We start from the raw sequence: 21502 nt of genomic DNA on the forward strand, positions 1-21502 counted from the left end.
GAGTGTGGGGATGCACGAGCTCGGTTACTGTGTGTTTCCACCAGTCGGGCCCCGGTATCTCAGCAACCAACTGACAGTCGCACTTGCTGGCTGCCCATGGAGGAGCTGGGGTGGGGTAGAAAGGGCGACGTCGTACACCCTGCTGCTGTGCACCGCCGCCCCTCGAGGAAAACGAGGGAAAAAGGAAAGGGGCGCGGTGTTCTGGAGCGCACCGGAGAAACGACACTCCGGTCAATCTTCCGCGCCATGGTCCGAGACGGAGAGGAGTTCGGAAGCCTTCAAGCCGTGATACCTGACTCTCGACTCGTCAGACGGATCAGTTCTTGAGGGGTTCAGAACACCCACGGCCAAGAATAGTCGCACAGCACAACAACCTCTGTTCAGCTTTGTCTGTCGCTCATAGTTTCTGCCGTCTCATCCAACGGCGTTGACCCTGTCTCGGACCATGGTAAGCCCAGGCCCACGACGCCCATCGCCGGGACCGAGAGGACGCCGTCGTCGATCCCGCGGTGCGCGGTGAGACTCTGATACGCAACTTCGGTACCGACGCAAAGGTCACTGAGGCTGTCCGTCAACCACCAGCGCCAGCGGCGGACGCCACCGCCCTGCCGAAAGTCACCGCAAGCATGTCAGTATCACCATACGCGTCGGTCAGCGGCAAGATCGTCACGCCGCGCGCCGTTTTCACCGTCACTCTTGTTTACTCTGATAAGGGAACGGGCAAGATGTGGCTGAGCCGCAGGCTGAGACACACGTCGATGCTGCAGGCGCGTACTGCGCAGGCGCATACGGCGCTGCGGTCCGACATCAGGCATGGGCCCAGATCTCGTCCACTGGCGCCGATCACTGCTGTGCTGTCGACGAAGGGGCGTGAGGAGTGCCCCGAAGGAGGCCCAGAGGGCTCCGCGCGCTTCACGGGCGATCGAGATCGCCCTTGTTGCCCTTGGAAACCTTGTCGTGTGCGCTAGGGCAAAGCGGACCGAAGCTTGGTAGCGCCAGGTTAGAGAGCTTTTAGATTGTCCGTCGAGATCTGGGTTCCTGTGTTTAGTCCGGATCCGCAGCTGGCACCTCCGTCGTCGGAGGATCGGACCGCTTGCTTGCTATGCTTGTTGGTGTGGTCTTGGCAGTGCTACATTCTAGCAGCAAGTGGTTAGAGCGTGTCGAGCGGTGCTGGCTTATCCAGCGAGATGGTCACGAGAGGTGGTTCTTCAGCCCCTTTCCTCCTAAACTCGTTCGATGGATTGGGTGGTTTGAGCATCAGTCAGTACGTCACTGTTAGCTGGGTGCGATCACTCAGTTCGTCACCGTCGCCCTCCGTTGCGTGGCCTGGTCGTTGTTGCGGAGTATCAAGAGCGATGATCAGGATCTGCACTCCGGCACCGAAGAGTGATTCCAGGAATACCTGGAACGCCGCTCGGCGTATCGAGGCACTGGCGGTGATCGCTGCACAGCCTCCCGAGAGCGGAGGGTGCCGAAGGGCAACTTGTTGACCATCGAGATCGAGGGATGGATCTACTGGAATGCGTTTATGCTACCCCGTACCGCTCCCTCGTCACTTCTCTCACCGAGCTGTGCACAATACGCACGACGGAATAACGGAACCTGACGTCAAGCTTTGGGAAAGCGGTGCAGGAGGGTGATTCCCCATTGGCCTCGCGCGCTGCCCCTGGCCTGACGATCAGAGATCTAGGAGAGCAGTGAAGCTTACTTCGTTCCGCCTCCACATCCCCTGTCCTCCCCATTTCCGCTCGGTGTACAGTCAGCTCTTGGCCAGCATTCCGTGCAAGAACAAAAGAGAACAAAAGCAACGCCATTGCGGCCAGACTTGCGGTAAGCTGCACGGACCTGCTCAGTCAGCAGAGATAAGGCATCTGGTGGGGCCGGTGACGCCTGCCTCGGAACAAGTGGCGTGCGCGCTAATTCGACGAGAGGGCCAAAGGGCCGTGCACCGTTTGCTCCAACGAATTCAAATCGCGCGTCATCTGACCGACCCCTCGTCTCCCCCTCGTCTCCCTCGCCGAGCTGGCAGAAAAAAAGAACAATAATAAGCTTCAACTCAAGGCTGACAAGCCTTGGCGCAGCGTTTCCAGAGTTCTGGCCCCCACCTTCTCTCACGCAGGTCAGGCATGTCAGGTGGCCCAACACCCGCCCCCATTCAGTCATTTGGGAATCGGCGTTGGTGGGCATGTGGCGAGTGCTGCCGAGTTTCGCACGGATAGGAAGAAAACATGAGGTCATGCGAGCCGCATGTCTTATCTGCACGTCATGACTCACCTCTGCACTGTAACCCTTGCACATCGGCGCCTCGTCCGATGCGCCGCGACGTGCCGCGATGGGCGCGATGGGCGGGAGGTGCGGCAGATGCCCGCGATGCGCACTGCGGCGCCGAGGCACCGAGAGAGAGGCGGCGCCATGGCTCGGAACAAGCGAGCCATGGCTGGGCATGGCTGTGAACGAGGCAAGTCATGGCGCAAGCCTGTGTATTGTGGTTGGTCCGTCCGGGTATACTCCTATCGAACCGCTCCTGCAGCGGCGCAAACGGAGCAGCGCAATTGGTGCGACTGGTGCAGAGTTCATGAACTTTTTTCTCATCCCCCTCCCCACCAGAAACGCCCACCCAATGCCACTCATGTACCTTGCACATTGCTGCAGTGAGCCCACAAATGCGCGAACCAACCACAACAAAGAAGAAGAAAGGAGAAAGAAAAGGTACACAACCCCGCGACCCCGCGGCCAGGTCCACGGATTGAGATCTGACCCTCTCGTCCAATCGATGCAGGCTCCAGTCCAGGCTCGAAGCCACGCTGTCATGCCCTGCCAGTGGCCCAGAGGGGGGACGACCAGATCTGGTTCTGCCGCATCCCGCCGGCAACTGCAGATTGCTCCTTGGCCAATCATCTGTTGCCTTTGTGCCCCACACGCTCTATTGAGGTGGGTTGGGTGCACTGGGTGCTGTGCAAGGTATGAAGAGGGGGGGCGAAACCTTACACGGACTTGGCACAAGTCCACCGTTGCGAGCAAGAAACGTGAGACGGGGGGATCTGGGTTATGCGCCGTGCACTCTTGTCGATCCGGTGGTGCCTCGCCGCACCGCGCGCTGGCGCGCCGCGGACCGCCAACTCGGCCTGCTCATTCCATACCACATACAACATACAAGCATTCATGTGATGCTGTGTACATGAGCATTGTTCATGTGATGCTGTGTTCTTTGGAGCTATGCGCTATTCTCAGCATCCGTCGAAAGCCACTGACACAAACCCACGTCTCCCAGGTTTGGTCTAGACCACGCCCATCCTGGCCATCTTTGTCAGCCCCGGGCCCAAGGGGGAACGCACGGACCATGGTTCTTCACAGCCTGACAGTTTTACAGTTGCCCGCTGTTCTGCCCTCGCCGCCCATGCCGCCCAGCCGCGCCCGCGTACCTGCCTGTGCGCGCCGCTTCGTGTGTGTTCTTTTCAAGCTGGTTTACTCGCCACTCATTCTGCTGCGGATTACAGCAGAGATTAGCACAATTCCACGAATCTGTGCACTACCACTGAGCGTCATTCACGGCGACGTTGGCGATGGCACGACGGCGACTTATGGCCTGATGAAGACTAGTCACGCCTACACGCCTAGGCAACATCGGTCCGAGGTGTATGGGCATGTGATAGTACTACCCCGTCGTTGCGCTCGCTCTGCAGGCGCGCTTTTGTTTGCCAAGATCCCGCTCGATCTTTAGATCCAGGCTGGCATCTGGGCGTCAACAGTGTCTGCTTCGTGGGCTCGAAGTTGACTCGACGTGCTCGCTGCGCTCGCCAGCCCGCCTTGACAACATGTCTTGTGCATGGTTCGAGAATGCTCTGTAGGCGCCTCTTGTAAGGATATAGTGGAATATATAAATGATACAACATCTCGGAATGAGGAGGAGGAGAGAGTTAAAAAGTCGAGTTCGGGAAGGCCGGAGCGCTCCCCGGCGTCATCAAAAGTCCATTGTCAACCCGTTTCCAGATAGTATTATAAGGAGGTGGATAACGATCTTGTGAGCCTCTCACTTCGGCCCGATGCCGCCTGGCGGTGGTGGTGGCCCCCCGAGGACCCCAGACGCAGCAGCGGCGCCGGCAGCCTGCGCGGCGGCCTTCTCCTCGGCCTTCTTCTTCTTGCGCATCATCTTCATGTGGACGAGGCCCTGTAAGGTCAGTTGAGGATCCAATTGACCAACTCACGCAAGCGTTGCACAACGTTCGCGGGCCCAAAGGACCACGGCGCCATTCGGGAGTTTCCGTCGCACCGCACCCACGACAAAACGTCGCTGGCTTGTCCTTTTCGTTGTTGGTCGTGCGCGCGCGCTTGATCGGGACAGGCTCCTGGGGCGGTGGTCGCGCGCGCGGCGGCGGGAGTCCAGAAAGGATACTGATGGCGTTGCTCGCACAGTCCAACACAGAGCGGTACGACTGCCCTGGCGCCGTGGGGACCATGTCTGCGGATCGGATGTAGGGGATGGCATTGCGAATATGTTTGTAGACGGCCAGTGCCTGTGGGATCGTCAGCGGATCTGCTCGCTCGCTCAACCCCTTCCTCCTGGCGTGCGCCGCGATGCGCATCACACGTTTGGAACCAAGACCCCCTAAACTCACGTCCGCGTACTCGGCGGGTCCGACTGCCGGTTTGTCATGCTGTGCGGCGGCGTTGTCCTGCTTGGCGAGGTCCGAGGTTGTCGTCGACGGCACTGGGAGGAATTCAGGAAACGCCGTTCCCAGTCCACCGCCAAAAGTGGGCGGCGCGGCCGCGAACGCATCGGCGCTCGGCGTCGCCGTCATCAGAGGCAGCAGGTACTGCGTCTGCGGGATGTGGGACTGCATCCTTGCTATGGGCGAGCCCAGCTGCGTCTCCCTTGGCGATTTTGGTGCACCTTGGACCTTGTTGATGAGTGGGTCTTCGTTCCAGATTCTAGGTTTTGGTGCCCAGGGAGCAGGCACTGAACCACTCGCAATCGAGGACGAAGACTGTTGACCGCCTTGATTCGTGTACGAGTTGAGTTCAATGCCCGGCGAGATGAGGTATGACGGTCGGGGTTCTATGGTTGCAATCTTGTGCGTCGCAGCTAGCGGCGACGGCTGGGGTGTTGCGAGAGCGTTTGGGCGCGACGGCGAGGGAGCTATTCCCGTAAAGTATTCGGGCTTGAGGTTGCCGGCGGCGGCAGCGGAGGAGCCGTTTTCGGTGATGTAGGAGGGCGACGGGAGTGTCCAGGACGGGGACGGTGTGGGGTAAGGGTGTGACGGAGCAGTAGTGGAACCACCGGAAACGACGAGGAGAGAAGGAGGATTCTTGGATTGCGGTTGGGTTAGCGTCATTTGGCGACGCCGACGGCTGTGAGCCGAGAGGAGGGAGAAGTTGGCAGGCAAGCGTGTCACCGCTGCACAGGGGTCAACGCTGCTGAGGCATTCACGGGGGGAAGGGGGGTGAAGGCGGGCAAGGGACGGAGGTGGGCGATGCGAAGAAGGAAGGAGTAGAAGAGTTAAGCGGTGTCGGTGGATTCGAGGTTAGGCGTGGATTGCGGAGTATGAATGTGTGTGTTCTACAAGGGATGGGAGATGGGAGATGCAAGATGAAGTCGCAGCGCAGCCCGCCCAGCCCAGCATGAGCCTGAGCCTTTGCCTGTCTCTGGGCCATCTGGGCCTGCCTCAGGTATGCAGCCTGGCTTTGCCCTCAGGTTCAGGCGCATCGCGCCATAGCATCCGCCAGGTTAATCTAAAACCGGTCGGGCAATTACACCGGTGCCCTTATGACCACTTGTAATCAAGCCACTTAGGGTCTGTCCTCTTTAGCAAATTTGTATTCTAATTGACCGGGCTAGTCTTCCTCGTCCACCACCCAGGGCGCTGTCCCACCTGAACCCAGGACAGACCTCCTGCATGCAAGCGAGCCCTTCTTACCCGCAGCAGGACCGCGTTCCAGCGGATCCAGCGTACCCAATGGGCCCCCCTGTAGCACCCAGTGGCAAAAACCTCACTCCTCACCCTTCCCCTCACCCATTCCGCAACCTGCACTTTTGCCACGCTCTGTTACGTAACAGCCTCCACACCTCATCGGCCTAGGGCCTCGGGTCACGCGCGTCATCGTGGTCTCGACCACCACCGGCACACCGCTTGCGCTTGCGCTGCCTCGCCGTATCTAGCTCGCCATGTTCCCCGGTGACTCTACCGACTCTACTCCCCACCAGTACCACCAGTACACCATGGAGGAGGACGGCTTCCACTCCATCTCCTGGGACGATGCCCCGCCGGCTCGCGCCGCTGCCGGTTTCGCCGACATGTCAGCCGTGGGCGCCGCAGACGACGACGACGATGACGGTTTCGACAAGATCTCCGCCACCTCGCCGCTGCACGAGGAAGCCCCAGAGCAGCCCTCCACCTCACGGCCGCCCCAGCCCCAGACGCACACTGCTGCCCGGGGAGCAGCACCGGAACTCGACATTGATGACTTGTGGGGCGGCAGGTGGATGTCTGTCACAGTCTCGGATCCCGTCAAGGAGCATGAGGGCAGCAAGGACATGTACGTGTCGTACGCTGTCAAGACTCAGGTGAGTTTGCACACAGCTTGCATGCTGTGGAAGTGTGCTGCGGAACGCCCTGCTCACTGCCAGACGAACCTGCCGACGTTTGAGAAGCCGTCAGCCAGCGTACGCCGTCGCTTCCAAGACTTTGTCTTCCTCCGTGACCACCTCGCCAAGAGCTTTCCGGCTTGCGTGATCCCGCCCATCCCCGACAAGCACAGGTTAGGTGAGCTGCTGCCTCGGTGCTCTGTAGCTGACATGGCAGAGTACATCAAGGGTGATCGCTTCTCGTCCGAGTTTGTGGAGAAGCGCAGACTGGACCTGCAGCGCTTCGTCGACCGATTGGCCAAGCACCCGATCCTGCGCCGGAGCAAGCTCGTATGCGACTTCTTGTCGAGCGAGAACTGGTCGGTCGCCAAGCACAAGCACCTCGCAAACCCGCCGCCCGATTCCCACACGTCTCTGATGGATTCTCTGAGCGACACACTCGTGAATGTGTTCACACGCGTGCGCAAGCCCGACCCGCGCTTCGTCGAGATGACGGACAATCTCGAACGATTCGAGGATGGAATGAGCCAGATCGAGCGCCTGGTCACGCGGAACAAGAACCGCGGAGATGGTATGTGTTTGGCTCATCGCTCACCATTCACTGCGCCGGCACTTAAGCTGACGATCCAGATCTTGCTGCGGACTACCAGGACATGGCTGCGGCGTACCAGGGCCTCGGCTACCTCGAGAGCGGAATCACGGAGCCGCTGAACCGGTTCGCGGAGAAGATGCTCGACTTCTCCACCCTGCTCAAGCACCAGAACCAGGCGGCGTTAGAGCCCTTCCTCCAGCAGACGCACTCGCTGCTGGCGTACTCGGCCGCTCATCGTGCCACGATCAAGCTCCGCGACCAGAAGCAGCTCGACTTTGAGGAGCTCGGCGCCTACCTTTCGGCCGTCGTCAGTGAGCGCGATCGTCTCGCTGCCCTCAACTCGGGTCATGCGGGCGGTCCCGTGGGACTCGGCACATACTTGCGTGACCAGGTCGATAAGCTGCGCGGCACCGATGACATCCACACACGCCGCGAGCGCATGCGCAAGCTCGACGGCAAGATCCATGAGGTAAGTGCAGTGTTGACCGCGGAGTGAGAGCGTGCCAGCGTCTCGACGGGCGTGGCACACGAGAGCGGGAAGACTGCTCGAAGTGTGCACCAAGGTGTCTCACACTACTGGAAGTGTGAAGCGATGTGTTTAACACCGCTAGAAGTGTGAAGCACGACGCGGGGCGTGGCACTTGGGGTGTCGCCGAGCTTTTTCGCTAGTGGAGGTAGCTAACAACCAGCTGCAAGAGGCCGTGACGGCAGCAAACGACACGTCGAACAGTTTCTCAGACGAGGTGCTGAAGGAGCACGAAATCTTCGAGCTCTCAAAGCAGCAGGAAATGAAGGAGCTCCTGAAGCGGTATGCGGATGGGCAGGTCGAGATGCTCCAGCGCGCAATGGATGACTGGGACAGGGTAAGCTAATGCAATCGCGCAAGCTGACATGGCAGATCATCCCGCTCCTGCAGCGTATCCGGGTCGAGGTCTAGGTTGTACAGATGAAATGTATATTAGGCATAGTCAAGTGAGGGGGTCACTTGGCGGCTGCTGTGATGCGGGGGACTCACAGCAGGCACTCCGGACGGTTGGCTGAAGAGCGTTGGAGGGATGAACTGACAGCAGCTGTCGATGCGATCGATAAACCTTGACCTAGCACGACGATGTCCGACCTCAGCAGTCGATGAGCAGCAACGAACTGTCTTGATCAAGGTTGTACAGTGATTCTGGCCCAATGCCAGGAAGCGATCATCTCACCATTGTCGCCTTCCATTGATTAACTGCCTGCTGTTACAGTCCAGTGCATCATGCGCAGCGGGCAGCGGCGGGCCATCCCCGCCCTCCTCACTCGCAGCGACAGCTTCACCCTGTTTCCGCACTGATGGCTCGCTGCTGCGCTCGTGAGTGGAGCTGTGCGGTAATAGCGCCGTCCAGACTCTAGGCTAACCATGCAGGCGGGCTCCGTTTGAACTGCGACACGTTCACCGTGGCCGCATGTGGATGATCCGGCGTTTGGGACTAGTTGTTGGAGAGCGCAGTTGGGGGAGAGAGCAAGGGCGAGTTCTCCTCGAGCCTGCCTTTACCAACTCACAACTGAGCAGCGTCTGCTCACAGCGACTAGCTGTGTATACAGTACCCAGCACAGAAGATAGAGTGATGACCCTGACCATGCGCTCCGCTCTGACGGAACCAAGATTGTCGAGCTACGAGCTTCACGTACCGTTCGAGCGGCATGATGGAAATCTCAGCTCTCATCAAAATCGAGCATGTCCCGGCAGCATGCTCCGAAGCAAGCTCCGCAGCCCTCACCTATGTCTAACGACAGAAGAGAGGCGATGTCGAGCGCACAGACACTCCGGAAGGCTAACACGCCACCGCCCACGGCTCGACCCTCGGATCGGACGGCCCCGCAATCTCTCCCTCCCTTCCTTCACAAAGACAACCCTTCCTTCTCAGGAAGGCAGACGACGATCATCCATCGGCTTATGTCATGCCCCAGCCCTTTATGGTTCCCGGAATGACATCTCCCGCGGCCGCGCAGCCCTTTGTCTGCAGAAACGGAAGGCGTGACGCTGAGATCTGCGCGTTTCGTCTTGACATTCCCTCATTACTACTTACCTGGGTTGGGCGCCTCGAGTGGCTTTCATTCCGCAATTCTGCGGCGCCTCGGCATGACCCCTCAAAACGAAGCAGGGAGTGTCGACTGACCCCTTGCGTCCAGCGAAGCTCCTCTCTCTGCTGCGCCCTTGTCCAGACCGGCCAGACCCTAACGAGGATGATACGTTCCCCGGACTCGAGTATTGCGGGATTGAGAGTCGGGACCGGGCAAGGCAGGCAGCTGCAGGCAGTCGTCTTGCCTGACATACCCGTTCGAGGGGCGATGAGCCCCAACGATCAAACAAAGATGCGCAAAGGCGAGAACAATGACGTCTTCGACTCGCACTGATCCTCTGAAGGCCTGTGCGCGCAGATCCCCTCTGCACCTCCACACCTAAGCTTGGACCGCTTGGACGCCTCCGTGTCAGCGAAGATCGCCGAGTTCTGGGCTTGGCTATTGCGGATCATTCGTCGCCAGGGTTGAGGGCGGCGGCGAGCGGCGAGAGTCGGGTGGCAAATCCACTTTCCACATCTTAGCCAGCTGTCAAGACAGGTGCGGTGGTCGCAAACCAGTCCGTAGGGCAATGCTCAAGTGCAGTCGCTGGCGCGTTGGCGCAGACGCTTGTAGGCGCGGGCGCTTGTACATTCCCGGACTCACGGCGCCTCGAGGTGTCCGAGGCTCACAGGTTGAGAGCGACATCACCATGTTGGCCGTATGAACAAGTTGCCATCACTGTACTACCGCCGCAGGTAACTCCATGCACGCGCATGCGTCCCTCGACTCGATGCTACGTCTATGCACGTACCACCTAGGCAACTATGCAGCCATGCACCCATGCACCCACGGAGACAGCACACCAGTCCACTACCACCACCCGTTGAGCAAAACCACAAAAGAAATGTCCTTGCATTATTAGGGTATCTAATTAATTGTACGTAATCATATTTTTTTTTGGTTTTTGGTTTTAGTTGTCGGGTTGGTACCTCGGCGGGGTCACCATCTCCCAGTATCCTTCCGGGTACTCGTCGAGGAACCGGATTTTGAACCAGGTGACCCAGCGGGACCACTTCAAGGTACGGGGCATGTTACGTAATGTTCGAATTTAAAGTTGTGGTTGTTTAAAGAGCGTGGTGTGGATTCGAACAGACGTTTGTCTGGTGGAACCGTTAGCCACGTGCCTAAAAACAAGCAACTTCAGATACTTACAACTATGCAATATACCCTGGGGGTGATTACCTACTTGGGCAGTGTACCAAAAAGCCCCCCGGCAAAAACGCCCTAGGCACCCGTGGGAAGTATTTGACTTAGTGCGTGTTCGAACAGTCACCAGCCGAACCTGGTCGGAAACGGCCAGACGCGGCGACGCGAATTCGAGGTCCGCAAAAACCTCTACAGTTACTGGCTCAGTGGCATCGGTTCTACATAACCCCCTCCGCCATGCGCGGGATGCACTGGCTCGCTTGTTCATCGCGTTCATGTGTGCGTCTCGATGTCGTTTTGAAGCTGAAAAGACTTCGAACAGTGATTCTGGACTTCTCACCTGCGTTCTGGCTGCATAGAATGAGTCTTGTGCATCAGAAACGGTACAGTCGATGCTGGGACGGTTGCTACTTCGCTGGTTCGGCTCTCCCCTGCCAGCGGTGACACGCGTTACGCACAACGCTGCCCCGTAGGACTAACAAGAGCCTTCCTCACAGCCGCAATTGCTGCACTAGCTACATCTTGATCTACCTGTGAGGCTGGTGTCCTATCTCCCGCTCACCCAGCTCCGGGCTGCTTCAGCGTCTCGGGGCGCACTTCCGTCCCCCAGTAGCCAGTCGGCCGCACCGTGATCACTGGGGGCGGCCGAAGCAGACGTCACTGTGCTCACCCTCCGTATCAGCTCTTCGCTGGAACTTATGGCTCATTCCCGCGGCGCGTCCTGCGTTCACTCAGCCTCACGTTACTGGAATCACTCACGACGGCAGTTTTCTGGGAATGGCAGCGAGGAGACCTGGAAGGAAGGGTAGTAGCCCTGCCTTTCTGCGACACGACTCTGACCTTCGTCCAAATCGCATGCCGTCGCGTCGCGCTTCACCTGAGCACACGTTCCACCTGCCCGCCATGTAAGGGAAGAAGGAAGGTTGTGCTGCGAAGAACGCCATCGGTCCGGGAAGTTTCCCTCCCGCTCGGGTCTATCACCATAGTGTGCCCAGCGCGCCCCCGCAACAGAAACCCCTCCCGGTCCGCAGCTCTGTTCCGGAGGACCCACGGCCGACACCCTGCAACGTCGGCGCCGAAAGTAGGGTCCCACACCGACAGCGACAAGTGCCAGCTTCATCGGCCAAAACGCTGACGTTTGACGTCACTGGATCCCATCCCCATCCCCCTTCTGTGCCCCCTCGCCGCCGGTCTAACGTAGCGCCGAGCAGATTGGAATGCAGGGTGAACGCCGCAATGCCCCCGAAGCATCGAGTTGCCGCATGCCCGCAAACACGGACGCTGATCAGGCTTCTCGTAAAGGAGGAAAGCTCCGTGGCACATCCTCAGATCTCGGTGCGGCAGGTGCGGCAGGTGCGGAGGGAAGGTGGACATGTGATCGTATCTATCGTGGCACTGGAATCTAAAGCTTTTATGTCCGCAGCAAAAGGTGGTCCAGACACTCTTGTGCGTAGTGGTTTGCATCAGTTCTAGCGGGTCTAGCGGGTCTGCGGACTTTGCAGTGTTGACTTTCCGCAGTTTGACTACGTACCGAGCTTGGGTGGTGGTTGTTCCGAACCAAGCTCCGAGCCCAACACCTGGGGCAAGTCAGGCTTCAGATCGAGCGCAGAGGCCTGATGCACTAGAAGAGCTTTGGTGATGGTATGTACCCCTACCGGCCGTAACCAAGACCTGCACTGCGGCGCCGAGAGGACGAAAGAAGGGTAGGCTGAGGGTTGGGAGGGTACCGAAGTACTTTGTCGCAGTGACGACGGCGGCGTCGCGATGTTTGTCTCTCCTGCTTCTTTCGACCCTGCACATATCCTAATCTGGACGGGGAAGGGACCCGGAACGAACGCGCAGTATCATGCCACAGGCCACAGAGCGACAGAGCGACAGAGCGACAGATCTCACATCGCTCACACCAAAGACAGACACATGACGTCTTGACCGCTGACCACACTTCTCGTTGGTCCAAAGTCGCGCTGAGCCCGACACAAGTACCGCAGAATTGGCACAGAACGGACCCCGCAGCTGGCAGCCCTACTCGTCCCCATGGCCCCATGAGACCACCGCTAGCCCGTAGGCCGTAGCCATGCAAGCCATGTAGTGACGACACCAGAGTCTGGTCGAACAGCAAACAAGGAGAAGAAGACGGCATCGTCGCTCTGCGCGTTCTGTTTGGTTCTCCATCGTTACTGCGTCATAAAAGTCCAGACACCGGGGTTCGCTGGGTCGAGACCAGTCTTCCACGCAGTCTCACCCTTGTTCTGGTCTCCCACGCACTCCACCCTGGCCTACCACCGCGGGAGCATAAACAGGCGAAAAGCGGACTTGCCCTCACTACCCGTCTTCCCACCACCCTATACCCTACCCAGTATGCACAAGTCGAGCATAGGTGACACAGATCACAGATCACAGAAACAGCCAGTGAGATGTGCAAGGTGAGGGAGGCATTGTTCCGCCTGATTCCCACCCCCACCGTGCCAGCCATGCCATCAAGTCCTGCAAAGTGACCAGTTACATTCCCAGTGCCCACCACTGGGCACTGTCCTCCGGGTACATGCCAGAACTCGGCACGCAAGCTCTCATCCACCCGTGCCCGAGCCACGAGCCGATCAGCGATCACACCCAAAGTCAAGCCGTGCCGGATTTCCCATGCTGGGCGTGGATTTCGGCACACTCCTCGCGTCCCCCGACCTCGAACTCGACCCTCGGCCTCGGTACTTCTTGCAATCCTCGCGACAGCTCGCGAGCTCGCAAGGCGCTCGCTTCCCCGCCGAGTTCCCGTAACTGTAGTTAGCAATGGAGAGTTAGAAGCAGAGTTAGTCAGATAAGCGGACCGCAACAATGCACCGAGTTTAGCGTGATTGCGTGGCAGGTTGAGACACCCGCTGTAATGTGTGAATGCCATGTGAATGAAGCTACCAAAGTGCTATGGACTGGGATCCCTCTCTGGAGGGATGTTTTACAATGCTGATGATACTAGAGTCGAGAGAGAGAGAGAGAGAGGAAAACACTGGAAGAGTGATGAGTTTTCGTTTTGAGAGTGTCGTGTCTAGTGACGAGAGAAGCTCGCTGAGCTGGCGCTGCTCGCTCAAGCAAGCACCTGGGGACGGAGACGACCGCGGTCCTCGTAGCTGAGACCCAGGGCGAGCTCGCCGCTACGGCGGGCAGGACGAGAGCGAGAGCGCGAGTGAGCCATGCGCCCGCGCTCGCGCGAATTCCGCTCGCGAGAGCGCTCGCGGCTGTTCCGGTCGAGGCGGCTGGGGGCGACCTCGCGCTCCTCGTGGTGCGTGAGCTTGGAGACGGGCTGGCGATCGGGGCGGGCGACGCGCTCGCGAGAGCGGCCGCGCGTTTCCCGTCCGGTATTCGGGAGGGTCATGTTGGGCATGGCGGACGTGACGGGGGGCAGCGGGCTGTGGTTCATGGGCGCGGCGACACCGGAGAGCTCGAGGGCGGGGCGGGGGTGAATGCCACCCATCGAAGCACGAGGTGAGGGAGGGTGGGGGTCGCTGCGACTCCGCGAGAGCAGCGACGAGCCGAGGACGTGCGTGATACTCCGCTCTTCCGGGAGGGCGGGGCAGAGAATGTTCGGCGTCCGCGTTCCCTGATTCCGGCTGCTGTCGGAGCAGACGCGCGAGGCACTTGATCGCACCTCGTCGTTGTTCGGGCCGAGCGAGAGGCAGCTGATCGCCTCGGCGGCGTCGGAGCGATCCCGGCTGCGTGCCCGGTGGCCGATCGGTCGTCCGCAGCCGCAGCGGGGAAGGAGAGCGAGAGGGCTAGTGACACTGTTCGTGACAGACGACTTGCGACCGAAGCGCAGAGTCTCAACCGACGTGCCCGAGGGCGCCGTCGTGCCAGCCAGAGGAACAGTCATCATGACCGGTGTCCGTGATGAACTCGGAATCTTGACAGGCATCGTGGAAAGAGAGCCAAAGACCTGCGTCGGGTAGGCGGGGGGAGGGAGGTTGAAGCACTCCTTGTTGGGAGAGCCACCGTCGACGGGATTCGTGGCCGGCGACTGGATGGGCGACTCGGAGATGGACGACGAGCTGCTCGATCCGCCACGGCGACGAGGCGAGAAGATGGGCGACGGCGCAATCTGGTGCACGGGGCGCACACGAGGCGAAAGCGACGAGGGAAGCTGCGCCGTGAGGTGAATGCCGTGCGCGGGCTTGATCGCGGGGGAAGGGGTGCCATTGTCCTGCTGCTTGCACTCTGCTGAGCAGTACAGCCCCTTGCAGGGCTGCTGGCAGATGAAGCAGCGCTCAAAGTCTTCCTCAAACATTTGTTTTTGTTGTCGTAGAACTGGCACGTCAGCAAGGTTGTTCTTGCGCTGGTCTTTTGTTGCACAACAAACTCACCGACTAGGTTGAACGCGGCGAACTGCGGTGGAGACTACGAGTGCCCACGAAGAACGTCGGTTGTGTCCGATAAGACGGTTGGGGGGGGGCCGAGGCTACCGTTGGGCGGTTATGGTGAACAGCGTTGTTGTGGAGAGAGAGGAGAGAGAAAGATGTGGAAGGCAAGCCAAGGTTGTTCGAAAAACGATGGTTGCACAAGGTTGAGTCAACGACAGACAGTGGAAGGATCGGGTCGGCCGAACGGGGGGTGTTGATAAGATTCGAAGCGACCAAGTGAGGCTGGGCGACACGGGGGCTGTATAGTGTTTTAGGGTGCCGTGTGGTGAAAGTGTGTGTGTGTGTGTGAGGTGGCGATGTAAGACGACTTGTGTGTGGTGGTCGTGGAGTGTCTCTGTGGGTGGAGAGATGTGATGGGTGTGAGGAGCTAGGTGGCCAGTGTAGATAACTGGGGAGTGGCCGGGTGGTGAGGGCCAAAAGCGTGCGTGCAAAGTCTTCGTGTGTCGATTTCGATTTCGAGTTGGACGTTTTGGTTTGGTGGGGACTGAGAGGCAGGGGACAGGGGACAGGGGGCAGGGCGGTGGGCCAGAGGCACGGTGGCCAGGGCAGGGCGAGTGTGCTCTTCTCGCTGCGTCTGCTCTACGTTTTTGCTTCAGGGTCGCGCATGAGTCGAGAGGAAGGGACAGCGGTAAGGGCGACCAGGGACCGAGCAGGGTCTCGCTGACTGGGGACGGCCAGGGTCATGCGGCCAGGGAACGAGAGGGAACGACGGGGCGACAACGGGCGGCGGCGGCGGGGGACATAGGGAGACGGGCGACACCGGGAGTGAGCAGTCAGCAACTGACTGATCAGACTTGGCAAGGGTGGCGTGATTGCCGTAGTCCTGTGACTCCATCACTACTGTCGTCGTCTATGGCCGTGACCGGGCGTCCTGACCACTGACAATGACCGCACCACCGCCCCCCCTCATGGCCCCTCAGCCAGCTCTCAGCCAGTGACACGCTGCACACACACCCACATGCGTACCGCACCGGCAACACCGCATCACCGCGACCGACTCGACCGTTCCCAGTGACCTCACCACTCGCACACCGAGTCAGCCTCACCTCGGCTTCGGCTTGCAATCCACCACCTTTCGGGCCCGCATCGAGCGCATGGGAGCTGGGAGGTAGACCGTAACAGATCGCAGATTCGCACGCTCGGCCGCCAGTCTCTTACGACCCCATACCCGCCATTGAGCCTTCGGTCTTGACCAAACTCGGTTTAGTAAAGCCTACGGCCTGTGATGCATGGTGTTTGGTTTACGCGTGTTTACATCGGTTTTCGCACGGTGCCATCTATTCTCGACACCAAGCAAAACGAGAACCAGTCACTCTCCTCTGGCAATGCACGTTCTCACCACCCATAGTGATCGAAAAATAAAGCCCCCAGCCGGGCCGCACTCCGGGTCCGCCGTGTCACTGACAATAATCAACAGCCCTTTCAGCACCCTGCATGAAGCAAGCGCCCAAAGCCTGCGCTTCCTGCACTAGTGCATAGTGCTGAGCTTGCAACCTTCGGGGGGCAAGGACGAGGACCATGCATAGATCCGTAGCGAGTACCGCTGCGCAAGCGTCCAGCGTATCAGATCTAGAAACTTCGACAACCGTCTTTGTCCCGCGCCACCGCTGCTTCTGGGCACGACAGAACGGCTAGTGCTGGCGAGCGAGCAAACAAAGCTTTTCGCTCCGGCTCTCCCAGCCCCGAGCCCCGAGTGAATGCATGAGCCGGACCTCGGACCTGCGGCCTGCTAGAGGGCCAGGGGAAGAGGGGCGTGTATGCGTACCTTGTTGTACCTAGCCTTGAGCCTGGCCTGTCTCGTCCCTGTTCCTGTGGGGATAAGGCCTACCAGCTACAACGTTCCATCTGTAATTCACGGTATTCAGTCTCGCCTCTGCTAGTCTGGTAACTATTCAGTGCAACCTCTGGCAAAAAAAAAAAAAAAAAAAGAATTTGTATTCTCGAACGCTTAACGCGGCCGCGGTGTTTCGTGCGGCGCGCTTCGAGATGTCAGATGATCAGATGACCTGCACTGGTAGCTGTGCTGGGCAGTGCGCTGTGCTCAAGGAACCAGATCAGGATTGTTTACAGCCTCCCCAGCTGCTCGCCAGCTAGTGGCCACTCCTGCTTGCATCACGATAGGCACAGGCACAGCAAACGTGCTGTGGCTCCAGCCTAACGACATGGCGCCTCCGGCCCCGGCCCCCGCGCGCCAGGTAGAGGGAGATTAGAACACCCCGCTGCCCTACCTGTTTGTGTCTCTCTCAGCGCGAAAAACTTCTCTACCGCATACCGCAGCTAGACACATGCAGTGCTCGATAACATTCTGGTAGCCTCGACGAGCACAAGGGCAGCGAGCCCACGAGCCGTGATTACCGTACGCTCGCCGGGGGGCATGACGAGGTGGCGTGCGGCAGCCAATCGCTGGGGCTGACTCAGCGATACCAACGCTCCCTTAATGAAACATATGGCCAGTGGGATTTGGCATTGCTATTTGGTTTTGCTGAGCTGTATCAGTAATTGCTGTGAGCTCGCTGGATAAGCCCTGCGGCTATCTACGACATAACGATATCTCGAACAGCCTGCCCTGCGGTCTTCACCCGATCCACTATCGATGCTGACGCCCTTGCGCCCCTCAATGCGCCCCTCTGGTTCTAGGCCGGGCAGGCCGAGAGGTGAGACCGGTGAGGCCGCGGGGCGCAGTTGAGGGGGCCGAACGCGAAGGCGGTGAGCTGCGGCCGTGCAACAGAATTTTTGTCTTTCGGAGAAGACCAGAGGGCTGCAGAAGGGGGGGTACGTGGCCTGCGGTATGCTGGGGGCGCTACTGGCATTTCGAAGAGCATCTTGGTTTTCGAATTTACGGTAGCTGTTGGGTGGCGATGCCAGCCTGAGGACGGCCTGAGGGCAGCCCGAGCCAGCCTGAGCCCAAATTAAAACGTGTCCAGCTGACCTCTATGCTCAAGCTTTCGCTCATCAGGGACGAGGAACGCTTGGACTCTAAGCCTCTAGTCCTATGGGGCAGGCGATCCCGACAACGCACGATTATGTAACAGCGCACGTGGCCCAGAACTTGTCTGCACGTTCAGCGCACCCGCCTACGAACGTTCAGCGCAGGAGCTGCTGCTACGGACCAGTCACCCTCCGCACACGGCTGCAACGAAAAATTATCGAGATGGCGACAACCCTCCCAGCCTGTACTGACTCGATAACGGGCCAAGAGACCCCCTGCCAGGGCAACCAGGGCTCTGGTAAGGAGTCTGCGGCCGAACCCTGCGAGGTCGATCATCACCGCAGGGCAACCTAGGATCCAGCAGGGTTGGAAGGGGGGGAGATTTGGCAGAACTCCGCCCTTGCTCACCCAATCACCAAGCCCGCGCAAGCTATGACGGTCCCGAACGTGCTCCCCTCTCACCGCCTGGATTCGCTGTCGGGTCCATGACTCCAGACGAAGACAAGGTTGCGCGAAAAAGCTCCGGGTTACGCAAGAGTTATAGGATTGCGTTGCTGCCGCCAAAATTACGACCATGGCGCTGATTAATGACAAGTTATTCGCTCATTCACCCGTCGAATCCGTACTCAAACCAAATCCCGCCGTGACTCAGTTCCACAGCTCCAGTCGAGTCGGTGGTCGAGACCTGGAGTGGGGTAAGGATTCGTTTCACGTTTACTTCGGACGCAAATTAGATTTCCATGTTTGCCATGCCTGCCCACTTGCTCTGTGCTGGCGAAAGACTATTCGACGATTAATCGCTCGTGACGCAAAAAGTCGAGTGGAAACTTCAACCCTCCGATCGAGATTGCCCCGAGCACGGCGAGGACTGCGTGACATCCCTCCCCTGCCCGTGCAACATTGTTCGGAGCCTAGAGCACTGTGTGATGCGCAGTTGGCAATGTTAAACGACGTCAGCAGAACGAGGTGACAACCTTGCAGGATCATGGGGGACACTGACACAATTCGCGGAGGCCGAAGTGCCCAAAGCTGCCAAAGGTGACGAGAACGCGGACCGCGTAGTTGATGACGTTCTCTAGTGAGCTAGCTGGCCTGTCGCGTCCGTCGCAGGCTCCACAGAACTACGCGGTGGCTTGCTCTGGCTTGTCGTTGAGTGGAGCTGTTGTTTCGGCCGTTCCACAACCCTGCAACACAGGTATGCTACGCTGCTTACAGTGCTGCGCAAGCCTAGACCTCGGCATAGCATCGAACTCAGATCTGGTGACACGCGTTAGAAAAAAACAGACGCGTTCCATCCACCAACAAACGGCCGTGCCTTCGAAGTTGAGCCGGGATAGACCCTACGCCGTCCTCCCTACCACCCTACCTCCCTACCTCTCCCTACCTCTCTACCACCTGCGCGCATGACATCACGCGTAACACTGCAGACGGCACGGACCATTGACAATGGCACGGACCAGGCGGCATCTCTGGCGGATCTCGGACCCTGTCGTGCCCGTTGTGCCCGTTGTGCCCGTCGTGCCCGTCGTGCCCGAGCGCGTCGTCTTCGCGTCAACGGTGGCACCGACGGACCGGCATCAGAGGCGCTCGTAATGCGATTCTTGCTGTGGGTGCTCGCTTCGCATGAAAATGGCAGCCTCCACGTCCGCTGCGTGCACACTTCAGGAAGCTGGGGACGTGACGAGCCCCGACACAGTGGACGAGTGGGCCGGCCGATTCATTTGTCACCTTCCTATTGATCTCAGTCCTGAGTGTTAAATGAAGTGACTTCCCTAAGGATGCCGGAGCGCGTTGAGTATCGCGCCGCCTCGTGGACCGTGTCTCGCAGGCGTACGCGGCTCCATGGAGTTGTCGTACCACTGTGTCGGGACCGGAGCGGGCAGAGCGAGGCAAGGGCTGCTGTGCGGGCATCGCGGCATCGGGCAGACCTTCCCTCGTCTCTCTGCGGAGTGTGGCATTCTTGGCCCTCTCAGCAACGAGAGCAGCTTCCTCATGTTACTCTCAGTAACGTATGACCAGCACGAAACAGAGGCGCAGACAGATCTGGGGCAATCTCCCTGCCCGCACCCGAGACGCAACACATGAAGCATTTCATTCGCCTCGCTGGCCGAGGAATGTACGTCTCGCCACTGCTTGTGGTCTCTCAGTGTACCATCCTCTCGCGGGCAAGATCCAGCGACAACACCCGGCCCAGTCATACAGTCAGACAGACGAAAGTAACAGTCACTTGGGAATGTGCCACTGCGCCGAGCGCCGCTCCTTGCCCCCCGTGGGCCGTGGGCGGGGCGTTCGGAAGCTACGGTGAGTGGGTCGGAAGTGCCGGACCGGGCTGGCGGACCTGCGGGCCTGTCCGGCATAGCTGCAGCGTGACCCTCCGGTCCTCTCATCTTGGCTGTATGGTGACTCTCATTCGGACTCCGTATACCCAAGCATGCGGGAGGACACGAGGATGATGACCCCGTGGCGTATGGGCGTGCATGGCGCCGTCGTTGTCCTGGCGGCGTCCTTGCGGCGCAGCCCTGTGCCGCACCTCGATGCCGCAAGCCCTCCACTACCAGAACTAGGGTTACAATATGGATGCTGTCCTGGAAAGGCGCCTAGACGCCCTCGCGGCAGAACTCTTCCCTGCACCGACGCCTCACTGGCGCTCGGAGACATTCGTCATGTCATGAAACGCGACTCGAACCGCCGACTCGGCGCTGACTCGCACCTGCAAATCTTCTTTTCGGGCTGTGCTTTGCCCTGGCCTGGCCGGCCGACTTGTTGACTTCGTGCGAGAGGGACAGAGGGACCGGCGTCGTGCGAAGCGAAGTAGAGCGAGCTGGAGGCAGTGACGTAGGATGGCCCGCCCTATCGTGCGAGCGGCCTGCCAAGAGAGGCGAGCAGAGGCGAGAGAGACTCGCACGAGGCAAAGCATGCGCCAAAGTTGGCGCGAGTAGTGCACCGGAGCGACGGATTCCCACAAACCGCACTTGGACCCTCGTGCTCGTTTAGCTGACGGGGGTTGACGATGCTGACGCAAGACCCAGATTCCAGAACAAGTGCTTCCTTTCTCTGTCCCCTTCCTACTACAGCAATGCGCAACAATTACCGCTTCCAGACGCACAACGAGATCGAGGTCCCGTATGCGCACTCCACTGACCTTACGATGACCTTACAGCAGTGCCTCGTTCCTTCATACTTGCAAGCCTGCAAGCCCGCGCACCATGTGCTTCCCCCAACGTAAGCCGCAAAGACCTCGTTACTGGAACCGACTCGCGACGTGCGACGCATCGCAGCAACGTGATGGCGGGGCCTCACTGCGACCGCAACCCGGCCCGGAGCGCACAAGGAGCGACAAGCGGAGCCGAGTTCTCGCGTGGCTCAAGAGGCTGGACACAGAGATGAGATCATACCGAGGTCGCCCAGTCGATCTCGATGATCACACCGAGCTCGTGATCGACACCGAGCGTACAACACGCACACCGAAGCACTCAATGAAAAGCACGTTTTCAAACACACCGAAGTCGCTCCCTCTATGACACACCGAGGGGAACCCGAAGCCATCCCGAAGGGTCACCTAGTAATCCTTGTCTGTCGCTTGCGGGGCCGTTTCCGACACTCTGTCGCCGACAAACTGCACACCGAATGACCTATAAACCGACACCACGCGAGGTAATGATGGAGCACGACGCTTCGCTCCCGGTGCCCGCCCTGGCAGTACCGCACCTTGTCACTTGTGCCAGCGGAGGAGCCACACCCGACGGTTCGGT

At 59.4% G+C, this 21502-nt stretch overlaps 3 protein-coding genes across 3 annotated transcripts; 1 reads left to right on the forward strand and 2 right to left on the reverse strand.

The window, feature by feature from the left end:
- Positions 1-4030: 4030 nt before the first annotated feature.
- On the reverse strand, positions 4031-5333 carry A1Q1_04545 (uncharacterized protein; the record flags this gene model as incomplete). The annotated part of the gene is made up of 2 exons (XM_014327978.1): positions 4031-4168; positions 4206-5333. 2 exons carry the CDS (start codon positions 5331-5333, stop codon positions 4031-4033), a joined length of 1266 nt encoding a protein of 421 aa, XP_014183453.1.
- Positions 5334-6163: 830 nt separating this feature from the next.
- Positions 6164-8112, forward strand: A1Q1_04546 (uncharacterized protein; the record flags this gene model as incomplete). Its single annotated transcript, XM_014327979.1, has 5 exons — positions 6164-6562; positions 6626-7154; positions 7214-7644; positions 7865-8038; positions 8092-8112. 5 exons carry the CDS (start codon positions 6164-6166, stop codon positions 8110-8112), a joined length of 1554 nt encoding a protein of 517 aa, XP_014183454.1.
- A 5382-nt stretch (positions 8113-13494) lies between these two features.
- A1Q1_04547 (uncharacterized protein) lies at positions 13495-14688 on the reverse strand (the record flags this gene model as incomplete). Its single annotated transcript, XM_014327980.1, has 1 exon — positions 13495-14688. One exon carries the CDS (start codon positions 14686-14688, stop codon positions 13495-13497), a length of 1194 nt encoding a protein of 397 aa, XP_014183455.1.
- Between the last annotated feature and the right edge of the window lie 6814 nt (positions 14689-21502).

Source organism: Trichosporon asahii (assembly GCF_000293215.1).
Source record: "Trichosporon asahii var. asahii CBS 2479 unplaced genomic scaffold scaffold00005, whole genome shotgun sequence".
In the NCBI taxonomy this organism is placed as follows: Eukaryota; Fungi; Basidiomycota; class Tremellomycetes; order Trichosporonales; family Trichosporonaceae; genus Trichosporon; species Trichosporon asahii.